Source organism: Melospiza melodia, chromosome 2, assembly GCF_035770615.1.
Source record: "Melospiza melodia melodia isolate bMelMel2 chromosome 2, bMelMel2.pri, whole genome shotgun sequence".
Lineage (NCBI taxonomy): Eukaryota > Metazoa > Chordata > Aves > Passeriformes > Passerellidae > Melospiza > Melospiza melodia.
Window position 1 is genome coordinate 6,273,449 of NC_086195.1, and position 25,109 is coordinate 6,298,557.

Below are 25,109 nucleotides of genomic sequence, written 5' to 3' on the forward strand. Positions count from 1 at the left end.
TCTCTGCAACTTTGGACCTTGTTTCTCTTGAGTTTTTTTAAAAAATTCTGATCTGTGACATTATTTAAATATTGTCTTCTGTTTTGTCTTTTTTTTTTTTTTTTTTCTCACCTCACAGGAAAAGCCACAGAATTTCCCTTTGGCCAAAAGGGACACTAAACTGTCATATTTCAGTTAGATTGATTTTTTAATTTTTCCAAATAAAATGTTGTTCATTTTAGAGAGACAGACTGCATCCATGTTTACAATTACATTTTTTATCCTCACTTCATAATAAGCAGTGAAAATAATTTCTCAAATCCATCTTTCTTTCCCTTAAGGACACAGAGTCCTTGATACAAGTATGATTTCTAATACCTGTTTAGGGAGAATTAAGTAAAAAAAAAAAATTATCCCAAACTCTGCATTGCATAGTTGTCACTATGTTTGCTTTGTCAGTCATGTTTTCCTCCTAATAGCAGTGTTTTTGAACTAGTATTAGTTATTATTTAGTAATATTAATGTAGGTAGCTGAAGTTTTACTAAACACTGAATATGTTGTTGCAGGTGGCATGTGAAAAGACTGTGTCAGCCATGCAGCACGTTCTGCAAAGGACCATTAAGAGTGCAAAAGGTAAATTAAATTCATCCAGACCTCGTTCCTGTGTTGTCTGGATTGGAATCAGAAGAAATATTCAAGGAGCTTTCTGGGTTTCCTGACTAAAGGCATCCCCTCACTGCAGAAGCAGGCAGAGATTTACAGAATGAGAGCTTGGTAGTTTTGTGTGCATGTTCCTGCTGTGTCCTCCAGGGCTATTTTTGACCAGAGCTGACTGCAGATGTCACTGTTTAGCTTGTGCTGGGTGGCAGTCGTGCTGACTGTGCCTGACTCAGCTCTGCAAACCTGGCACAACTCGAGATGTTTGCTGAGTTTGGTGTGCCAAAGAGCTCCTGCTTCAGTGTAGCTCACCCACTGTCCCTCTGAGTGTGTGTTTAGCACTGAGAGGGGTTTGTCAACTAATAATAGTTTCTTTGCTGTGTTGGCCCATGTGAGGAGTGATTTTTTTTTCAGCTTCTCTCCCCTTGGAGTTCCCATCTTTCAATTCTTAAGGAAATCTGTGGGTTCTCTGAGCGTGTCTGTGTGACTTCCTAATTAACAGCAGAGCTGTGTTTCTTTCCTGGAGAGAGGTGTGGAACAGTGGTGATAAGAAATCACAGTGCTGACTTGGATTATCCACATTGGAAGCTTTTAGCATGGAGCAGTAAGGGAAAATGGGGAAGGGAGGCAGGTAGAGAAAATCGTGGGGTAACAGAACAATGTAACTTTGTAATGTAATACTGCTGTTTTTAATGACATTCTGATGTCATCTTTTTAGTGCAAGCTGGAGAAGGAAACAAACCAAACTCAGCCCAGCTGGAACTGAGAATGGTCCAAAGCAAAAAGGACATAGAAAACCCAGAGATCATAGTGAAAGCCACCGTGTTATAAAGGCTCCACGTCTCCAATAACGCACAATGTATCGATGTCCTCATTTCTTTCCTGTAAATTGTAATATTTGCCTTAGATCTGTGACAGAAACCTGACTTTCATGAAATAGTGCCCAGCATAGGCAGATATCCACTCTCAAACATATGTGCTGGCCTTGCTCAGTTTTAAATCCAGAACAGTTAGTGTGCATTGAAGCATATTCCCAGGTATCCCAATATCTGTCAGATTCACTTAGTCTGTCTGATTACCCAGGGCAAAAGAGCAATGTTCCTGCCTTGCCAAAGACTGTAGATGTGAATTTGCTAATGGAATGCTTGACTGACTGGAAAATGTATTTCAAGATGGCATCTAGTGCCAATGGAGCTGGCTCCATGCTCCCTTTTCCTGGAGGTACCTGGTTACCTACCCTGGTATTCAGTATCTCAGCTGCTATGAAACTAAGCAGGGTTAAAGCTACACACACAGTTCTGCTCGTGTGTAGGAGGACTTTGAAGATGTTTGGCATGTTCAGTACTCTGAAGTGACCTTGAGGTGTCATTCATGTTGCTGATCTCTGCTCCTGTTTCTTGTCCATGAACAGCTGCACAGTTTCAGTTGTCACAGGTCCTGGCTGCTTATTTCTCATGTCCATGGGTGCCCACGCGATTTTCCTCCAAAAGCTGCTCCAGAAGCATCTTCATCAACAAGATCATGCCTTGATTCAGTACCACTGGTTAGAAGGGTGGCCTCTGAGGCCAGGTTTGATTTTAACTAAGGGCAAAAGAGAAAGCAGCTCTTACCCTGGAGTTGGCTGCCTTGGTTTATTCATTGTGGGTGGATGTACTTAAAAACTACATGAGCACTTCCCTTAACATTAGTGAGCACTGCTGGCAGCCTCAACAATGAAGCAATGTGGCAAAAGTAGCATTTTTGGTTTAGTAAATCTGGTCAGTTAAAAGTGTTTACCAAATGCTGTGAAACAGAAAAATTAACTTGTTCATAAAGTCTCTGCAAGCAACACCAATTAGAGATTACAGAAATACATTAATATTTTTATTAATAATGCACAATTCTGCTTGATAAGGCATCAGAATGGGATTTTAAATCATTTCAGTGTCCTGTGGATCATAGCCACATCCCAAAGCAGCAGGGCAGCTCTGCTGACAGGTGTTGGACACTCGCACTTGTGTAGGATTTCTGTATGGGATCCATGTTCTTGCTTGTCCCAAGATAAAGTCTAGTGTGGTGATCCAGATCAAGCTGAGGAGCTTTTCTTGTCTCAGACTACATAAGGGGATGGAAATTGAATTTCTGATTGATTTCCTCTCCTGCATTTGGCATCAAAAGTGAAAAAAAAAAATTATGTTACTTGAGAATTTAAGGAAAAAAAAATAGCAGGAATTTATCTACAAAATGAGACTCTACTGCCAGTTTCTAGTAACCACTGTAATGAAATAACTTTCTAGCAATAACTTTGGTGTTGTGCACAGTTGCTAAAATCAGCAGTCAATAGCAGAGATACGAGCTCATGGCTGCTACCCAACCTGTAAAAAGCTGTGACCTCCCTTGACAGTGTGTGCAAGTGTCTGGATGGGAAGCAGTGGAGAGGGAATCAGGCTCTTCCCAGTGGTGCCCAAGGAAGTGATAAATAGACAGGAGCACAAACTGAAATACAGGAAAATCCATTTAAACATTAGGAAAATGTGAAGGTGGTCAAACACTGGCACAGGTTGCCCAGAGAGGTTGTTGAGTCTCTGTTCTTGGAGATGCTCAGATGCTGACTGAACTTGGCCCTGCTTGCTCAGAGGTTGGAGCAGATCTCCACAGGTCCCTTCCCACCTCAGCCATTCCATGATTCTCTGAGCACATTGAACAACCTTTCTTTGCAGCTCTGCAGTTCTAAATTTTGTCCTCCCTGCAACACAAACTTCCAGATGGGCTGGAAAATACTAATAATAATTCCCCCCTTTTAAGGTAAGCTGCTGTTTGCTTGGGCAGCTGTGCCAGGAGTACAATTACCTTTTTTGAGATGCTTGCTTTCAGCAAAGATTTTAAATACTGGAGCTTGTGATATGTTTCAGCAGTTGAACATGAAAAGGATTTTAACTGTTTCTAACATTGATTAACCAAGTGCTGCATGCCATATTCCAAACATTACTGTGAGTTTATTAATCTTTTAAAATTTAATTTAAAATTTCATGTGGAAGTGTATAATCCCTGCTATCCTCTTAGGAAGGAGAGATCAACATCCTGAACTTCCTTGCCTGTACAGACAATGGTCAATGCCCTTTTAGTGAGGCAGCACAATTTTATTTTGCCATTAGAATAAACAGACTTCACAAAGGACTGAGAGCAAGGCAAGGGCTGTTTTCTCTGAAATAAAGAAGCTTGGAATTTGGGAAGCTTGGAGCTACCTTGCAAAGATTTTAATTATAAACCATGATGAGCTGTGATCTTGACATGAGATACAAAGTGATATGTTTGTTGGAGCAGTTTACACCTGTCAGGTGTAATCTTTTCTCATTTCATAGAGAATGGATCTGTTCAGTAATTCACACCTTCCTCAGAATCTGTGACATACCCATGTTAAAAAAAAAAAAAAAAAGAATATTCATACTAATGTGCTCAATTTGCAGAAGTTCTGTTTCACAGTAGCTGGATCCTGTAGCAATGGGCTGCTGCTTCCTCTGCTTGAGTCCCTGAGGGTTGCTCATGTGATACCTGTTCTAAACTCCCACTGACCTGGTCTAAATTAGGTCAGGTTTATATCTTCAGTGAAGAATTGGCTTAACATCTCTTGCCAGGAACAAACATCAGAAATGATCTGTAAATATATTCTGTAGCTAATGTTTTGTAGCCACAGCAGGCTAACAGGTATTTTTGAATGTCAAGGTACACATTTTTATTTGTTTAGAGTTACACAAAGCTCATGTGCAGAACAAAATTCAAAGACTCAGCACAGTCCTGTGTAATATTCCATTCCCTCCTCTCCTGCATATTATACCTGTATCTTTCCCTGAGTTCCTGCTGTCTGTCTCATGGAGCTGTCTCAGTGCTAGACAGTGCCCACTGTTCATTTAGGGGCTTGAAGGAGACTGACCAGCATTGTCTGATTCACTTGCAAACCTCTAGTTAAAGATAAAAGGTTAATCTCAACTAGCCTAGGTCCTGATTGATGGCAGGAGAACAAGCACTTTAGCCCAGAGAGGGAGTCTGTAATGATGGATAATCTTCCCTGGCCATCCTGGGAGCATGGAAGGTGTGACCCTGCTGGGCACTGGTGGCTTCAGTGCCACCTGTGTGAGCTCAGAGGCACAGGAGGCTTTTCCTGGCAGCACATGGAGCTGTGGGAGAGGAGAATGCTTTGTGTTTGTGTCCACTCAACTGCCCTCACATTCTTTCTCCCTTCTGGAGTGAATTTGTGTCAGGTCCCCTCTTCCTGGAGTGATTTGCAGTGCCTGTGGCCACTGCTCAAGTCCACCCACTCGTTTTTGGAGCCACCTGTGCAGGAGAGACCAAAAGTTGTTTACAAACCATGAACTCTGGGCCTGGATTAGTCTCTACATGCTGAGAATTGAGATGTGCATAATGACATTGTGCTAAAATCAGTGCTACTCACACTCAATAGAAACACTTCAGAAACCTGCAGTATGAATTGTTGATGTCTGTGGGCTGATTTTTATCTCAGATGGGGAGAAATCCATAATCCATGTGTTACACAAAAGAATTGGAGGACCAAGGTTTCCAGCTACTCATACTGCCTTTTGAGTATCTTAACTGTGTCTTGATTGGATGGTGTTAATCTGTTGTCTGAGACTGTTATGGTGATTGTATTGATTAATTTTATTTTAAAATATGTGGCAAGGAAGATTGTAATAAAAGCATCTACCTTTATTATACTGTGCACACACAAATTGTTTAGATCCTATTTTTAAATATGTTAATCATTTCAGAATTAAACAGCACAAGAATGGTTTGATAGTCTTGCTGAATAAAGTGGATGCAATTAAATGTTTCCTTAGTTATGTCCTAGGGTAGAGAAAGGGTAGTTAATGGAAGAGAGCACATTTGTGCCCTTTAATCATCTTACTGTAAGATGTGGATGTGGAAGTAACATCCTCATTGTTTTAATTTATTTTCCTAAGAGGTTTCATGGGAAGAAAATCTCTGGCATTCTGCAGCACTCCCTTGCATTCCTCTTACTTGTGTGTGTAGGACCTCGTTGTGTTGTGCTCTTTTTTCCTGCAGACAAGGTGAGAAGAGGGGCTTGGAGTAAGAACCATAACTCATTTTGAGATCTCGTCCTTGTGCAGCATTTAACTGCACTCCACTCACTGAATTTTCACCTTCACTGTGTAGGGTAGAGCACACAGGGCTGTAGAGTGGGAAACAAATGTTCCTCCTGTGGGAACAGGAGCTTCTGCCAGCACTCAGCAGTGTCCCTGCCAGCCTGGTGGTTTGCAGGAGGAGCAGAGCAGGGATCCAGGTTAAGGAGAGCAGGAGGTGCTGTGTCATTCCATTTGTGTCCTGCAGAGGTTTGGTTTCTATTTATACTGGAGAAAAAAAAAACACCTCTTCCAAGTAAAGGTTCTTGTCCAGGTGAAGAATGCTTTTAAAAGCTGAGACATGTTACAAATTTTAGTCACTCTGGTACAAATTCTGGTCATTCTGGTACTAAAATATTTCTTCATAAAGAGAGACACATCCCTTTTACATCCCCTTGCTGCTGTACTGGCTTATTGGCTGTAGTCATTGTAAATGCCAGGATTAGATACCCAGAGAGCTGTTCTTCCTGCAAGCACATGTTCTCCATGTTCCTGGTAAGTGAGAGCCTGCTGAGCAGCTCTGCAGCTTTCTGCACCACCTCCATTGGAGACTTGTCAGCCATGGAAACTGAGCTTCGACATGTTCCATCACCGCCCAAAAATAGCTCTTTGAAAGAAATGGAAACTCTTGAAGGTCCATTATTGTCAATAAACGAGTTTATTACAAACCAGTGAGTTTGTCCATGCATGCAGGAGCAGATTTCAGGTACATCCCCAAGGTTCAGTCACCCAGTGCAGGAGTGTGCCCTGAGCAAGGGCTGCTGCTGTCAGGGCTCTGCTCAGGAGAGACCCAGCCAGCCCTCAGCATTCCCCAGAAGGGAGGAATGTGGTGTGGCATCCAACAGCCAGGGAAAGCTCCCATCTGCTTCACCAGGAACCCAGTGCCAGGTGACAGCCCCAGTGCCACCAGTTTGGTGCTTTTGCTGCTTTTGAGGCAGGTGGGATGCTCCTAAATGTGCACCCATTCCTGATCAGTGCCTCCACAAATAATGGTAATAAATCCCAGTGAATAAGGCAGCACATTATTCAGAGAGAGAGAAAACCAGCAATATGAGAAGGCTGTGCCATATGTTACCACTGAAATCACACTTACCTATTGCCCTCGTGGTTGCATTGCTGTTTAGAAAAAAAATCTGTGTGTAGAAGAGTGTAATTTATGTACTCTGTGTGTGTGTGTGTGTATGTTGAAGCTTTATTTGCAATGTGGTAGGGGTGGGAAGCAGAATTTGGGGGGCTGGCTGAGTAGGCCTTCAGGATGTGAGCAGAAGGTCTTAAAGAATTATATTTTTATAGATTGTGCTGAAGCTTTGGGTCCCAGCCACACATAGCCTTTTCTTCCAGAGAAGTAAAATGGTTTGGAAAGAGAGTCAGGTGGCTGTAATATAGTAGGGATAGTACAACCCCACCAGCCCTGGACAAACTGAATAACTTAATAAAAGATGCCTTTTTAAGTCATATTTTTTTAGTGCTGAATTGTTAAACAAAGAAATATTTATGAGCAAACTTTATATGTAATTAAAATTTGTGTGGTGCTTTGTACTGACTAGGTGGACCTGTTATCTGTTTACACAAATTATTGTCCTTGAGGTGTGTGTAGTAATTCAACAACTTCTGTGCCAGAAAAACAATGAATTTCTGTGTATTAGCAAATGATTTAATTTCTGATGAAACTGTAGGCTTTCTAGTGTTTGTGTATTTTTCTGGTTGGCCATTACAAGTTGTATCCTTCCTGCAGTAAGGCTTCTACCTTGTAGAGAGAGGCAATAGGATGGTAGATAACCATTGTTCAAAAAGAAAACCCTAAATATTGCTACCTTATCCAGTTTAAAATCAGGTAAGCTTTGTGACATAAGCCTGGAATTTTGCACTGGAAAGAAGTTTCAAGTACAACTAAGTTAGATTAAAAATTGGGGATGGGTTTGTTTATTTAATTAAATAAAACAGGGAGGTCTTAAAAGTGCTTAATAGCAACATGGACAAGCCAAGAGATGGGAAAAAGATGGGGAAAAATTGTTTTTTCCATTGTATGGAGCTGACCAAGCTAATTCACAGCTTGTGCTAAACCTGTGCACAGACTGCTGAACAGACAAAGATTTTTTTCCCTTGTAGTTTGTCACCTGTAATAGCATGAAGAATTTCAGTTGTTTGTGCCGAATTCAAATTCATAAATACCTTTCAGGAGAGCTGAGTTGCTGATAAAATCCCATTCAGTCAAAAGGCAAAGCTGCTCACAGGGTTCAAACCAGAGCAGGGTGTTTTCATCTTGCTGAGCATAGTGAGTCTTTGTTTGTTATGGCTGGGAGACCAGGGCTAAAGCACAACAGTCCAGGTTCATTGTTTTGGTTGAACTTCAGGGTGTTTGTAAAAACCACAAGGGTCTGCATCATAAAGGAGTTTTTGGAGCATTGTCCTGTGATAAATGTCATTACCTACCAGAGCAGTTGGAGATTTGGAAAAACTGAGCATCACTTATGTCCCTTTTAATTTAACATGGCAGCAGCCTCATCACTCTTGTGAATGAATCACCACTGCAAAAATAGAGGAGAATTTATCCTGAGTTGTTCTCCCGAGAGTTCCCAATTTCTGAATGTGTTAAAAAAGAAGCACTTCTGCTTTGCAAAGTTAGCAGTGGAAATGTCACTGGAATGAATAATTGATGCTGAGGAGGGAGGCAGTGGCAGGGAACAGCAGTGCTGGGGGTTTGTTGTGCCTGCCTTTCCTCCCCTGGGGATCTGTGGGTGCAGCATCCCCGTGGTGGTGGCACAGGGGCTGTTTTGCCTGCATCCTCCTCTGGGGGAATGTGGAGGAGTTGCTCTGAGCTGAGGGTGGTGTGGAGCTGCTGGGTTTGTGGGGCAGGGCTGTCCCAAGGCTGTGGTTCAGCACAGCTCTTGTGCACCCCAAAGCTCCTGGTGTGCAGCCCCCAGCTCTCTGGCCGTGGCGTAATTCCCTTAAATTTCTCCTGCAGGCCATGGAGAACCAAGAGACTCTGGCAGTGCATTATCCAGATGATTCAGGCTTGGCTTTTGTGCTTTTGGAAAGAAAGGTAGAGAATTATCAGCTGCTGTGGTAGATCTAACTTGTCCATCTCAGCTTACACCACAAAACTGTGCCCAAACCTTCCTCTCCCATCATCTCTGCTGGCCCTGATTTACCTGTCCCCATAACAAGGGACATGAAGGAGCTAAAATCAATGGGAATTCATGCAGTCAAAACTCCTGAAGTTTGAATCTTTAGTTCCCTTAACCTCCTCATGCTGGGAACAGATGAGTGCCCATGCTAGAGAGGGTCTGGGACAATGCAGCTGCTCTAAAGGAGGGAGACTGGAGTTGCCTCTCCCTGGCAGTGAGGTGCTGGCTGAGCACTAATTACAGAGCTGCATGGTTAATGGTAAAGAAAAGAAATCTTTGTGAGCAAAGCACTTAAAGGAAGAGCTAGAGATGCAGTAATCAGAGTTTGGTGTTCTCAATCCATCCCATCCTCTGTGTAGCAAAAATATTATAGTACTGAAAAAATTGGTGTGGCTGTTCTTAATGATCTGTGTGGTGCTTGTGCCTATCAGAGCAGGAAATAGCACTGAATAAATCAGTGCTCTAAATAGGGAATGTAATGGGGAGATCCAGGTGGAGAAAATGTCCAGTTTGTTTTTATAGCACTTGCATGGTGTCAGAGTTGTCCAGGTCGGGCTCTTTTCCTTCCCACCCCCTTTAAGCAAGGAAAAAATTACATCAATAAATCTATAAATAAATAAGGACAGTTACCTGAGAATTTATGTGGCATTAGCATTAACTTTCATTGACAGATTGATAAGAATTTCCACCCCAGAGGTCTGTAGTTCACGGGGGCCTTCAGAGGTGTGATGGAGCCTGTCACAGCTGGCTTGGAGCACAGTCCTTGGGACACAGCTGTGACAGATGGCATTGGGATGCCACCTGCAGGCTCTCCTGCCCTGCATTTGGTACAGCACCTGTGTTCACATGCCTGACAGGTGCTGGGTGTGAATTCATGCCTTGGCAGGGAGGAAACTTGGCTTGCTGCTGGAGCTGCAGTGATGGGAGGAATCCCTGGAGAATTCAGCACCATCCAGAGATCCTGGATTTGCTGTCAGTGGTTGTTGGTGCAATGAATCCCCTTTCAGTGATGTTTTCTTGCTGGGAGGTGGGGATTGGCAGCCCATATTCTGCTTTAACATGCTTTTATCTGGCTGAATGTGGAAAACTAAACAAGATTGTTAAAAATGGAGGGGAGGGGTAGCTATGAATTTGCCTAGGACTATGTGAGTAGAGAATATGAGATTTGTCTCTAATTCAGAAATAATTCAGTATTGACCAAATGAGTGCCGTGTCTCCAATGGGCAGTAGCACTGGAAGAGGCCAATATTTAGGGTTTTTGCCCAAAGCACATTTAGCCCTGCTCTACTGTTTAGTGAAAACACCCAGTGCAGATGCCACCAGAGCCTCATCTCATGGAGTAACGCTGTAATAAAGAATGTGGTTTTCTTGTGCAAGTCTTGACCTCTTCTTATGAAAATAACACAGAACTCAGTATTTTCATGGTGTATAAGTGAAATGTAACCTTTTTTTTCAATAAAATACATTTCCTTTCCTAAACATGGGTCTCTGGTTTTTTCCCTTGGTGATGTTTCTCTTTCAACTCTAATGGAGCTTTGGCTTTTTGTGCCTTCTGAAGCCTGACCTTGCATGATTTCTTTTTCCTCCTGAGCTCCATGAGGAGTTCCCTGTTCCTTCTGCTTGACTCAAACCACAGTGGAATAATCTGCTCCAGTGGTTCTAAAAGAGGTTCCTAAAGTCTGACCTACACTTGTGGGCTCCCTGAACCCTCAGAAGCAGATTCTGAGTGTACTCCATTAAAACAGCTCTCTGCACAGCCTAAAATTTGCTCTCCTGCAGTCCAGGGTAGCAACTCTGCTGTCTTTTTTTCTCATTACACTGAATATTTTTCTCATTACACTGAACATTTTATACTCTGTCATTTCATGATTGCTGTGGCCATGGCAGCCACAAACTACTATATCCCCCAAAAGTCCTGTGGTAGCCACAAAGAGCAAGCCTAGAAGGGCATCTTTGCCATTTGTCTCACTGAGTGTCTGTGATAAGAAGTTATCTCATACAAAAGTCAGGAATTCCAAGATCCGCTTATCTTGGGAGAATTATATTCCCAGGTGGTGTCTGGGAAATTGAAATCTTCCACAGGAATGAAGGTCCAGAAGCCTCTCCTAAGTGCCTATAGAACAGCTGATTGATGCTGGGCCATCAGTAATGAACACCCACTGCAAATTTCCTGTCTCTTTCATCCCCTCCAATCCCCCTGCAAGGCTCTGAACCACATCATCACAAACTGCAACCTCATCACATCATCACAAACTGCAACCTCATCACGTCATCACAAACTGCAACCTCATCACGTCATCACAAACTGCAACCTCATCAGAACCTGTCCCTGACACCTCTCCTGAGCCTATACCCTCCATCCCTGCACTTCCAATGTGTGACACATTCCAACTCTCACCAAAACCAGATATCAGAACTCTGGGAGCTGCCCAGTGCTTCCACTTCACCTGTTTGTTTCTCCTATTTCTCATACAAACATCAGCCGGGGAGGGGTTTGAAAATATTTGAATATTTTAGGGGAAAGTGCTGAAGCTGCTCCCTCCCTCAGCCCTGTGAGAATGAGCACTTCAGGCACTCAAAGAGCCACTTTCGTCAGAGGTGTTGGCAAGAAGCAAGTATTTATATATTAAATATTATTAAATATTTGATATGTTGGCAGGAAGCAAGTTTTAACGTGAATTTATGTGAGTGCAACTTTAATTATTAGAGTTCAGTGGCAAAGGTCACTCCATTACTTAGGCCATGGATGAAGCACACATAAGAAAATCAGATTAGAGGCAATTTAGGATGATTTACACAGAGACCAGAGATGCAGAAGGGTAACGGGGTGGAGGATATGGGTACAAAAAGATAAGGGTGCAGAGGGGGTTAGCAACTCTTAATCATCAACTAATTTAACACTTAAAAAGTGACTCAATAGGATTAGCTACAATTATAACAGTGACTAAATTATAGATCCGTGATAACAATGAAATCACAATCAATTCACATGGGTGCACACAGGCAAAGAGATGCAAACATCAGGTTTTATACAGAGATGTGTACAGAGCTCCATCCATCCGTGTGGATGCTCTGGGCTCCATCCAGTCTGGAAGTGTCCAAGGCCAGGCTGGATGAGGCTCTGAGCAGCCTGGTCTGGTGAAAGATGTCCCTGTCCATGGCAGGGGGGTGGAACTGGGTGATATTTGAGATCCCTTCCAACCCAGACCATTCTGAGGTTATATGGTGTCTGTCTGTCTATCTATCTATCTATCTATCTATCTATCTATCTATCTATCTATCTATCTATCTATCTATCTATCTCTGTATTTATCTACATACCCCAGGGGCTTTGTGAAAAAAAAAATTAGTGTCTCCTGAAAAAAAGGGGGTCACTGAGGCAGCCAGGTCTTTCCCTGGGTCAGCTGGGAGAGCTGAGGATCAGGAACTGGGTGAGAGACACTGCTCTTGCTGTCCCCTTGGGACAGGTTTGGATGCTGCTGTGGTGGTGCAGAGAACACCACAGAGAGCAGGGAGTACAAAATGTAAGGAGGAACAGACCCAGGAGGTGGGTGTGACTCTGGGGAGAATTTCTGGATGTAACTCAGCCCCTGAGCAGGGAGTTCACCTGCTACAGAAAGGCCCATTGTGCCTCTGAGCTCTGCATGCCCTGTTGGTGCCCCAGGAGTGCTGAAGGATGGAAGGGGCTGGGTGCCCCCATCCTTTCCCAGCCATGGACTGGCACTGCCCAAATCCCAGCCCTCCCCATGGAGCAGGCTGCTTACCCCCTGCTGGACTTCTTTTCACCCCTGATTTCCTTTGATAAATAAGTTTAATTGCAAACACAACAGAAGATCATTACAGGCCACATAACCAGGAGGAATTTATTGAAATAACAAAAGCTACTACCACCTCCCTATCCCATTGCCCCCCCCCCCCCCCAAAGACTAGCCTGAATAATAAGCATAAAGTATGAACAGAAGGGTAATACAGGAGGTTGGCAGCCTTTTGATTCGAGCTGAATTATGAGTCAGGTCCCACAAATGGCTTCAGGAGGGCTGAAAAGCCACAGCATTATACATAATGCTCATTAGCTGCCTGCTAGGACAAAGGCAATTAAATCTGCTGTCAGCAATGCCTCAGCTGCAGGGAAACCAGGCAGGGATTTAACATCTCCCTTCAGTGGTACCAGCATCCAGCATTTCACACCTGGGTCCTGGCTGGTGATGCAGCATCAACACATTCAGGTTTCTTCATTCTGGGCTCCTCCAGTTGGGGTTTTTGGGCTGTGCTGGTGACCAGCAAGGCTGTTAGAGTGCAAAACCCAACTCCATTAATGCTAGCAAAGCTTGAGCTTTGTGTTTAATATTTAAATGACAGTTTGCTAAATCACTACTACAAAAAACCCCAGGTGCCCTTATCAGTGAGAGCAAACACACCCAAATAATCCAAGGCACACTTTTAGAGGCCGTCTGTGTTATTCCCTGGATCTGAATAGTTCTTCAGTACTCTTGAGGCTTTTTTACCCCCTTGACACGATTCAGGTTCTTGCAGCAGACAGTGAAGCAGCACTGGCTGCAACAGAGGTGCCTTGGATGGGTCAGGGGGGCAGGGACAGATGAAATTTTCAGGTGTGTGGTGAAATTTCCACCTGCTGCTGGTTAAATGCACATGGTTCAAAGCAGCTCCTTCAGCTGCTAAGGAGGCCCACAGTGAGCTGTTTCAGGGAGCTGATCCTGCTGGAAACCACAGCCAGCCAAAAACGGGATTGCTTTTCACCTGGATCAGTTTCCTGAGCCACCAGGCTGCCAGGAATAGAGCAGGGGCAATAGAGCAGGGGCAAAGGGCTGGAAGGAGGGCACAGATATTTAAGAAATTGCTTGGGACCTTGTAAAGAGAGTGAGATCCTCACTCCATACAGACAGATCAATGAGATACAGGAGTGGGTTGTTCCTGCCGTTCTCTCAGGACCAGGGACTTGGGGATTTTGGACGATTCTGGAGGAGGGAGGTGCCTTGTCCCCCAGCCCTGCCTGTGGGGAATATTCTGAGGGAGTCTGGTGGAGCTGATTTACCCCACCATGCTCCACAGGGATTGTTTTATTCCTGCAGAGAGGGGAAGGCATGAAGGAACAATGGTGAACAGCTGGGAAATGGGGCAGCTGCTGATTTATGAGATCTGCAGGAAATGTTTGACTTCCCCTTTGCCATGCTGAGGGGCTCTGATGGTCAAACCTGGGCAAGGCTCCTGGCAGGGGAATGGATTCCCTGTTCTGTCCCAGTGCTCCAGGGAGAGGGAGCTGCTCCCTCTCTGTTCCCCCTCCCCAGGGACCCCAGGAACCCCCAAAAACCTGGGCTGCTCTTCCTCCTCTGAGGTGGGAGATGCTCCTCACTGCCTGAGATGGAGGGTTGTGGATAAACCCAAGAGGTGCCTACTTGGAAACCCAGAATTGTGGAAGGCGAGTGGGAAAAACCTTTTGAAACAAGGGCACGGTTCACTGGAAATGAGCAGGAAAACATCCACAATGTTAATTGGACAAAAATATAAAAAGAAGAATATAAGGTAGTTTTAAATGGAAAGAAAAATCTGAATTTTGTTTCTGAATGTTAAAAATAAAATTCTCTTTATTGTGGTGTATTTAATGTAGACAATTTATTTTAAATTTTTATTATAAATTTAAAAATATTTATTTATATTATTTATTTACATTAATTATATATCATTAATAAAATAATGATTTATTAATAATTACTTATAATTATTTATATCATCATTTATAGTATTATCAATTATTATAATGCTTATAATTTCTTATTTGATATTAAAATTTATTATTTATAATATAATAATGGAATTTATTATTTAATATTAAAATATATTATTGATTTTATAATAAAATTTATTTTATTTATTTTAAATGAATAAAATAAATTTTATTTATTATTTATTTTTAGAAAAAAGCAGGGGAGTTATTGGATTTTTCTGGTCTATCATGGTAGTGCTGCACTCCCTCCAGGCACCCCAGCTGGGCAACTCTTCCAAAGCAAAGCAGGACAGTGGAGTTTTTTCCCTCCTTGCTAAAAATGGTCATCCCCAGGTCAACCCCACCTAGCCCTTCTCCCTCACAAAGTCTCTCACAAACATTTGGACTGAAACTGGTGAATTTTCCCCTCAGAAGTGAATGACTCATCCCACTGTAACACAAAATTGCCTCAACTGAGTGATGAAATTGCCCCAGACTAAACAAAATTAATCTAAAAATGGCCAATTGTCACTATAATAAAGATCACAGAATAATGAGGTTGGAAGAGACCTCTAAAATCATCGAGTCCAACCTATGCCCTAACACCTCAACCAGATTACAGCACCAAGTGCCATGCCCAGTATTTTTTTGAACACATCCAGAGATAGTGATTCTACCACCTCCCTGGGAAGGGCATTCCAGCACTTTATTATTTTTTCAGTTAATTTTTTTTTTCCGAATATCCAAGCTATACCTTCCCTGACATAGCTGGAGACTGTCCTCTAATGCAGAAACACAGGACAAATCAGAATAAAGCAAAAGGCTCCCTTGAGTCTCTGTCAGACCTGACCTTGCTGGGCAAAGCCTGCACAAAGCTTCAGCCCCCACGGGAGACCCCAGCTCCTGCAGTGCCAGGCTGGGGATGCTCATCTCTCCCCAGGGTGTGGGCAGTCAAGAATTTCAGGCTGTGCTCCAGCAGTTCTTGGGGCTCATTCTAAAGTGCTGATTTTGAGGACACAGGACAGTCCTGGGTGCTGTCCTGGGCACAGGAGCTGCAGTACAGAATGAGAGCTCAGGGGAGGAAGAGAGGAGTTGGCTCTTGGAAAGCTCTTTTATCCTTTTTGCATCCCCAAGTGATGTAGTGAGAGTCCTATGTATTGGATAGGAGCTGCATGCTAGAAAACCAGCTAGAAGGTATGGACTTTAAGAATATCATAACAATGTATGGGACTCGAGAAATATGCAATACAATAAGATAACAATAATAATTGGTGACCCCGACGTGATAGAGACACGCAGCCTGAAGAGCTGTGATAGAAGATAGGACAGCTGAGAGCTGTGGCAGCCTGGGAGCTGGGACAGATATGTAGAAGAAAGAAGCAAGAGCTTTGAATCAAGAAGCTGTGTGTATTGTACATTGTAGTAAAACATGTATTGTAAAGGAAATGAATATATTGTATATCTATATTGTATTTGAATAGAAAAAAGGGGGGAAATGTAGTGAGAGTCCTATGTATTGGATAGGTGGGTCCTGTTGCTCTGGATGAGCTACAGCTGCGGGGTCCTTGGTTGGGCAGCAGCTGTAGCTCATGAAGGCAACTGGGATAAAAGGGGGTGGGTCGAGAGCCCAGGAGGAGCTGCATGCTAGGAAACCAGCTAGAAGGTATGGACTTTAAGAATATCATAACAATGTATGGGACTCAAGAAATATGCAATACAATACGATAACAACAATAAAGCGACATTTTAAATTAGCTGCTACACAGCCTGGGGTGGGGGCTTGCAAAAGGCCAAGGAAAGGCTGAGAGAAGATCTGCAAAGTGGCTCCCATTCTAAAATTAGGAGCATTGCATCCCTCAACCCAAGGCATTACCTCATGATCTCAGTGATTATAAATTTATTTTGGTCTTGATCTATTATTAAATGACTAGGGGTTTCTTCATCATTTTTTCTGGAAGGCTCTTACCCCACCTCAGAAGGGAAATCTTTCATAAGCCCTGGGGAGGGAAGGTGGAGCAGCCAAAAATCCTCCCAATTTACATCATCTTGCCAGTGCCTGTGTGAGCACTTGGGAGTTTCTCACAGATCCTTGTTGTTATTCTCATCATGAAATCACCCAAACCTCAGGTTTGTTGAAACTAACCCTGATAAGCTTCAACAAACAAAGCCAGAGGGAGTTGAAGATTGGATATCTGGGTTCTTAAATTTATGGCCTTTCAAGAATGTTGGAGTAACCAGAAGATAGAGAGGAGATAAAGGCCTGGAAATGTGGAAACTCCCTGTTTCAGAGGAAGATGATGAAAGGATTAAAGAATGTGGGCCAGATTATCTTGAAGAGCAAGAGATCAGGACGCTTCTTGGAGCTCTCCAACCCTCAGGGTTTCCATACTCGGAGGATGGCCATCAAAAGCTGACAAAGCCTGGGATGAAATTCCTCATTCCTCAAAGCTCCACCCTCACCCATTGAGAAATACCAAGACATTTGAAATATTTAACTGAATTCAAGGAGATTTTTAACAGGAATACCTTTATATAATCTATAATAATATAATTATATATATATATAATTATATATCCATAAATATATATAAGTATATATATACTTATATATATAAGTAAATATATACTTATATATATAATTATATATCCATAAATATATATAAGTATAAAATATATATATAAATATACTATATATAAATATATATAATTATATTATATTATTATACTTTATATAAAGGTATTCCTGTTAAAAATCCCCTTGAGTATAATATATATATATTATATATATATAATATATTATTATATATATATTATACTCAACGGGATTTTTAACAGGAATTATTATATATTAGAATATATAATAGAATTTATTATATATATAATATAATATAATATAATATAATATAATATAATATAATATAAATTATATATTATACACATAATATTATATTATCTATTATGTATATAATATATAACATGATCCTTCATACATATATTACTCTTTATTTTTTTCTTTGTGTGTGTGGATGTCTTAATTGATTGAAATCCCTATAGCAAGTATAGTACAAGCATTGGGATCTCAGATCTATAATTAAATCACTGTTGTGACTGTATTAAATCCTATTGATTCACTCCATAAATGTTTAGTCAATGATTAAGTGCTGCTAAATAAAGTTTTTTAGATAAACTATTGATGAAGTCTGAGACTAAGGTTGGACCTAGCTCACGTAAGCTTAATCAGGAGTTTAGAGGGTAAAGGAGGTTCCTCTCTGATCAATAGGAGGGTTGCCTTTGACATTTTGCATCTCCAGACTCTGTGTAAATCATTCTAAGTCAATTTTAACTCAATTTTCCTTTGTGTGTTTCATCAGTGCAGTCATAGAGTGACCCTTGCCATCAGATTTTGCTCAAGTCCCACTTTTACAAATTTATATTGAACCTACTTCTGCTAAATACCTTTGATGGTGAAACTTTGAGCAACCTGAAACCGCAAATGCATAACAAGTCAGCAGAGTGGGCAGGATGAGAAGTGATATCCCTGATTCCTTACAAAAGCATGGAAGGAATCCAAGTCCTGAGCCCTCAGGAGAGTGCACTTGTGATGGCTGGAAAGCTGTGCAAGAACACCTAAAGGTGGCCAGGGATCACATACAGGAGGAAAATGTAAAATGTTGGTAAAATGTTAGGCTGCCACCCAACAGCTGCTTGGCAGTTCTTGAAGAATGATAATAGAAGGGACCAGGACCTAAAGGAAGAAATAGAAGGCAGGAAAGCAGCTGAGTTATCACTGTCTTTGAAAACCGGGCAGGAGAAAACCGGGAGAAAAGGACAAAAAAATGAAAAGTTGGAAGGAAAGTTTGAGATGATGAATATGCAGGGTCCTGATCCCCAGAGACTGCAGAGATTAGAGAAATAACACCCCCTGAAGAACGGATGGAAACATAGAGGGGCACCCTGACAGTAATATGAATATGAAGCCAAACTCAGTATAAAACCAGGAGAAACTACAGGACTTTGGGGTGGAGAGGGAGAATCAGAGCCCAAACCCCACCCCATCCAATCTGATAACAAGCAGGGTGACATCCTGGGCTGGTGGAACAGATAAACTGGAGAGGGGAACACATTAAATCCTTGAGTGAGCTCCCGCAGCTGGTGCAAAGGCTGCCTGAACGCAGGCTGTGCATGATATTCCCTCCTGATATTCCCATTTCAGCAAATGTGGATCATGACATGCTGAAGGCAATAATTAACAGCCCCTGCTGTACTCAAACCTTAACTCAGGGGCCTGTGCTTGCTTCTTTCTCATCCTTTGTGGGATTATTTGGCAGCAAAAAAATTCCAATCCATTGTTCAGCACAGCCTTTCCCTTATTCCTGAAATTCTCTGGGTTTGTTACCTTCTCCAGTAACAGCCCCCAATGATATTATAACATCCCAGAGGCTCCCAAGAAAAGGGAAAAGGGAAAAGAATTGCAAGTCATGTTCCCTGAGCTTTGCTTTTATCTGTCAATAGAGAGCAGCATTAATGCAGTTCTTTGTCCTTGTAATGTTGATATAGCCTGAATTTAAATCTGAATTTTTATATCCCTGCTCTCCCATGGCCACCCTCCAGCTTTACCAGGGCAAGTGTGTGTATTTGGGGGCAGGGATTTAAAACCCTGATGCCAAGCAGGTGCCCTGATGTGTTCTGCAGCTTCTCCAGCCTCAGAGGGGTCCCTGACTTCTCTCTCTGTGCAATCACCTTTGCCTGCTGAGGATGCATTTGTTGTCAGGCACTGGTAATTCCTATGAGGAGCAATGAGATCTTGCTCTCCTTGAGTCACCACCACCCAATTTACTGTAATTCTTTAATACATTCCTGAAATTTCTTATTTGACATTCTCCACATACTCCTCTCTGTGTCCCAGCACTCATCACTTCTAATTCAGTGACATTTATTTGCCTTCCCTCCTTTCCCTGCTTTGGGGAAAACACAGTGAAAACAGTGAGAAGTAAAGGCTTTGTGAGATGCTATATTTTTTCCCCCATTGTCATTTTGAGTTAAAAAATAGCCCCAGGGCAAAGAAATGGCTATTTCTAATTTAGTGGTAATTTGCTAAGGAAAAAAAAATAGTAATTGGTGTTGTTAAATGTTAAATTTGTTATCTGTTTAATTACTGTTAGCTGGGTTTCTTGAGGACCTCATTATCTAAACATCTGGTTTTAGAGATGCAATTCTTAAGGTCTCAGATGCTTCCTGCAATTATCTAGCTATGACTGAAACTCATTAGCATATCCCAATAATCAGAGCAAGGCAAGTCAATTCCTTCTGTTCTGCAGAGCCTGAATGATTAATGTGTTATCTGGGTAAGGGACCACAGGGTGGGAGCACTCCCTGCCTGCCATGGGACACACATTGCTCTTGGCTCCTTCCCTAACACAATGCTGGGCTGCAGCTCAGGCAGGCTCCCAGCACCTATCCTGCGGTGTAAGATTAGCACTTTTATCAAATCTGCAAAAATCCAGGCATTTTAATCACCTTTCCCTCAGATCTCCAACGTGCCTGATGGGTGAGCTTCATTTCTGGAGTCTGCACCAACTCACCCCATCGCTGCATGCCTGGAGAGGATGAGGCAGCGTTGGCTACACTGGGGAATGAAAGGTCACTTTTAGCTCCTGCTTCTCCATCATTTCACCCGGCTCTCTTGCAAGAAAAAGGCCCTTTGTCAGCCACTGAGACAGAGTAGAAATTCTCCAGAGTAGAAATCCATTTTGATTTAAGTGAAACGTACATCTTTGGAGTCTGAGGTTAGAAAATATAGCTATTTAGCCTGACTGCAAAAGCCTAAATCAGAGAAACTGCTTCAGTGAAAGACAGAGATAAAGAAGAGAAAAACAGAAAGTGATAAAGAAAGACAAAGAGACTGCTGTGAGAGCAAGTCAACCTAACCTAAAAATTCTTTCTGATAAAGAAGAACTAGTGGCAAATGTTAGGCGAAATTCGTCAAAATGAACATGTATGAACCTATTGTGAAATTATATACATATGTATTTGAGAAGAAGATAAAAAAGAACCCAAAGTGTGATGGTAGTCACAGGGGTCTTTGGATAAGGGAACAGGCAAGGATCTGACTCCATATTTCAGAAGGCTTGATTTATTATTTTATGGCATACATTACATTAAAACTATACTAAAAAGAATAGAAGAAAAGGTTTCATCTCAGAAGGCTAGCTAAGCTAAGAATAGAAAGGAATGAAAACAAAGGTCTGTGGCTCAGATAGAGAGAGAGAGCCAGCTCTGCCGCGACTGGCCACTAATTCCAAACATCCACATGAGACCAATCCCAGATGCACCTGTTGCATTCCACAGCAGCAGATAATCATTGTTTGCATTTTGTTTCTGAGGCCTCTCAGCTTCTCAGAAGGAAAAAATCCTAAAGAAAGGATTTTTCTTAAAAGATGTCAGCAACACTTAAAGTTCCCAGAAGTATGCATGTCTTCTAAAAAGAGCAATCTCCACACGCATCCAATGCTGTAATAACCATACCAGCTTTACAACTTCCACAAAGTTGTGGAGTTCTCAGTTATGTCTGCATACACCACATCCCTTGACACACTGGCCTTTCTCAGCCACATCCCCTGCAGGGTCGGGTTACCATTTCAAGGCTTTTCTTTTGCATTGCTGTGAGCCCAAACCAGCTCTGGGAGGCTCCTGGCACCCTGAGTGTTGCTGACAGGCTTTGAAGCAAGAAATCCTTGGTAGCCTGAGCAGCCACAGCCCAGCTGTCAGTGCTGGCTCACCTTCTGCTGGGGAGACTGTTTGTGTGCTGCTCTCCCTGCTTCATCTTCACAAGTGGAGCTGCTAATTACCTCCTGCCACTTGTTATCCTGAAATCCTGACACCTTCCTCACCTGTCTCTTGGAAGTATAGTTTGGGGGGTATACTGAGAGACCATTTTGACATCCCAGGGACAATTTGACCCTAAATTAATTAAAAGTACTTTCAACTCTACCCCCATTTTAGCAGATTTCTGATGTACTTTAACGACCTACACCCTCTGATGGTAATTTCCCCTAAGATTTAATTTACTGGAGGAACTTCCTTCAGAATGTTAATATGGACAGAAGAGGAGAGAACAGCTTTTCATCTGTTCATTAGCAGCAGCAGTCAGTGTGGCAGGTAGCACAGGCCACTGCTCTGCCTCTTGATGCTTGTGCTCATTAACAGGGAGAGCTTGGACTTTTAGTATTCAGTGTTGTTATGAGCTGGATGGCTTCCTGACTTGGAATTCAAGCCCTGTTATCCAGGGTTAACTGGCCCAACTGGGTCTGGTCCTCTTGATGGGCTTAGTTAAGGGAAACATTGAGGATTCTAACCTCAACATTGTGCAGAACTGTTTTTAACTGTTTTTTGGAGGTAAGGATGTGTAAGTGTATGTATATTAAGATGTGAAAAGGGGTTGTGTCACAGACACATTTTATGAAAAATCCTTTCCTCAGGATTTTTCCTCCTGAGAAGCTGGGAGGCCTCAGCAACAAAATGCAAACATTGATTATCTGCTGCTGTGGAATGCAACAGGTGCATCTGTGATTGGCCCATGTTGGATGTTTTTAATCAATGGCCAATCACAGTCAGCTGGCTTGGACAGAGAGCCAAGCCACAAACCTTTGTTATCATTCTTTCTTTTTCTATTCTTAGCTAGCCCTCTGATTAAATCCTTTCTTCTATTCTTTTAGTATAGTTTTAATATAATATATATAATAAAATAATAAATCAGCCTTCTGAAACATGAAGTCAGATCCTCATTTCTTCCCTCATCCTAAGACCCCTGTGAACACGGTCACAGGGTTGAACAAGCTTCTGTGACCCAAGGAACAGAATTCCTGAAAGGGCAGGAATGCCAGCTAGAGGATACTTAACAGGAAAACTTGATGATTTCTCCATCAAAGCAGAACTTTGTGTGGATTTGTTAACAAATAAACTGGTATGAAAGTCATCTGATGCTGGTCTGCCTCTCTTCTCACACCTAGAATAGTATGAGCATCTCATTTGATCAAAAAGGACAGCAGATGGAAAAAAAAATGGAGTGTTGGATATCCAGGAGGCTAACAGCAGTCTGCTTTCCTCAGTGATGAAAGCCCAAGCCCTTCCCAAGATATCAGGCAGAGGAATAATGCAGAGGCAATGATACACCCACACCCAGGAGGGTTTCTTCAACCAGGATGGTGACTACCACTGATTCAGGGTTCAGCTGGGGGAAAGGCTGCTTTTTACCAAAAAATTATCTTTTCCAACCAAGGATTGCCTCCTCCCCCGCAAGTCTGCAGGAGTTTTTTTTTTTTTTCAAGGTGCTCTAAACTCTTGCTGTGAGAGCACAGACCGGGCACTGAGTGCCTGAGGGGGAACAAAGGGAATCCAGTGTCACTGGGGATTTTCTTACCTTGTAAGAAATTAGCTGGACTTAAATACTCAATGAAGCTGCCATGAAATCTGAAGCATTTATCACAAGAGCTCATTTTTTTTTTTGTACCCCAGGCACTTTGAAATGAAAAGATTAAAGTAAAAGGTTTTGTTACATAAAATGAAGAGCGCTTTCATAACTGGGTCTGAGGTACAGCAGCTTTGGAAGATACATGGTGGATTTCTCTTTTCTTTTTTGCCTAGTAAGAACCCTTGATGACCCAGACTGGCTCCATGGAGAGGGGATGTCCCACCCTGCTCCTGCTGGCATCCCTGGGAGCAGCTGTCCCCACCACAGGGTGACCTGCAGCTCGTCTGCAAGCACAGACCTGTGACTCCAGCTGATCCAAAACCATCCTTCTTTTAATATCCCCTGCTTCCATGCTCTTGATAGAGGAACCTGCCAGCCACCAGAGCTGTGTTTACCTGCCAGAAACCCCCTGTCCCTGCCAAGCTGCCCACAATGAGCTTTGGAGGCTGAGCCTGCCAGCGGTGCCTTGGGCACAGCCGCAGAGGCGGCGCTGCAAAAACCTGGCAGCGTTTACACAGGACAGCCTGGGCAGCTTCCAAATGCCTCTTTCTGTGACCTCTAGTATGTTTAATAACAGGTCTTCTCATTAATTTTTTTCCTGATTTTAGTTTTTTTTCTTTATAAGCCCAGCCTGTGTGGTTTCTCTCAGAGCAAACCACAAAGATGCAGGAACCCACGGATGGCTGCTCACCAGGAAATGCAAAGGCTTGACCAAAACTGCTCCTGCCTGTCGCAGACATCTTTTATGAAAAATCCTTTCCTTGGGATTTTTCCTCCTGAGAAGCTGGGAGGCCTCAGGAACAAAATGTAAACATTGATTATCTGCTGCTGTGGAATGCAACAGGTGCATCTGTGATTGGTCTCATGTGGTTGTTTCTAATTAATGGCCAATCACAGTGAGCTAGCTTGGACAGAGAGTCCAAGACAGAGCCCTTTGTTATCATTCTTTCCTATTCTATTCTTAGCTAGCCTTCTGATGAAATCCTTTCTTCTATTCTTTTAGTATAGTTTTAATGTAATATATATCATAAAATAATAAATCAGCCTTCTGAAACATGGAGTCAGATCCTCATCTCTTCCCTCAACCTGAGACCCCTGTGAACACTATCACATCTGCCTCTGCCCCCATCCCCTCCCCATCCCACCCTTCTCCCCTTCTGTGCCCCCGTGGCTGCCAAAGCTGCAATGCTCAAGGCTGTGCCCAGACCTGCTCTGAATAACTCCCAAGGACTGGCATTTCCAGAAACTTCCCCAGGAGCCTCCACTCCATTTCACCTGGGTGTGATTAGCCAACATCTTTGTGTGTTCTGGAGTAAAAGAGGCAATTCCCTTCCCTCCCAGGCCAGACTTTGAACACCTGAGGGGTTTTACATCTCTGCTTGCCTAGGCTAGACACCTAGGAGAGGTTTTGTCTCTCCTCATCAATCCCTGCCTACTCCTCTGACCTTTCTTTGCTTATTTCTGCATTTTCACACATTCTGCCTTCCCGATGAAGTGATGCCTCTGGAGAAGGAGCTGTCACCATCAGGCCATTCACAGGGGACAGCTCCCTCCTCTTTTCCCAGGGAATGCCCCTGCAGAGCATCTCCAGGGGATGTCAACGAGCAGAGTTCATGGCAGTTCAAGCCCCAGCCTCAGACACAACGGGCTTTGTTCATCGCTTTGCCAGATGGCATAAACCTGATGCACTGGTATTCCTTTTTTCTTTCCTTTTGTTTTTAATTCCCCCCCCCCACCTTCTGGGTCCCTAAAAGCATCTGTCTTAAGAGGTGCTTTTAGCTTGCTAAAGGCTGGCTGGATTTTTTTTTTCCTACCTGGAAATGAAATATTGGTGCTATTATAATCTGGTGTGGAAATCTGCCATTGGATTCAGTGGGGCCAGAATGTTGAGCTGTGTTTTAATATGGTTGAGGTATTTTAATGTACAAAATGATTTTTCTTTTGGAGGAGAGCTAGCTAAGTAAAACAAAACAAATCATGTTCTTTACAATGTGAACTGGTCTTGTGTGCATGTGTG

General features: G+C 42.6%; 1 protein-coding gene across 1 annotated transcript in view; it reads left to right on the top strand.

The window, feature by feature from the left end:
* PDXK (pyridoxal kinase) overlaps positions 1 to 10,379 on the top strand; it is a 47,483-nt gene extending 37,104 nt beyond the window's left edge. The window contains exons 10-11 of the mRNA XM_063181556.1: positions 547 to 613; positions 1,356 to 10,379. Of these exons, the coding sequence (XP_063037626.1) occupies positions 547 to 613; positions 1,356 to 1,468 (180 nt within the window). The 3' untranslated portion in view covers positions 1,469 to 10,379. The remainder of the gene's footprint in view (positions 1 to 546; positions 614 to 1,355) is intronic.
* Positions 10,380 to 25,109: the final 14,730 nt, after the last annotated feature.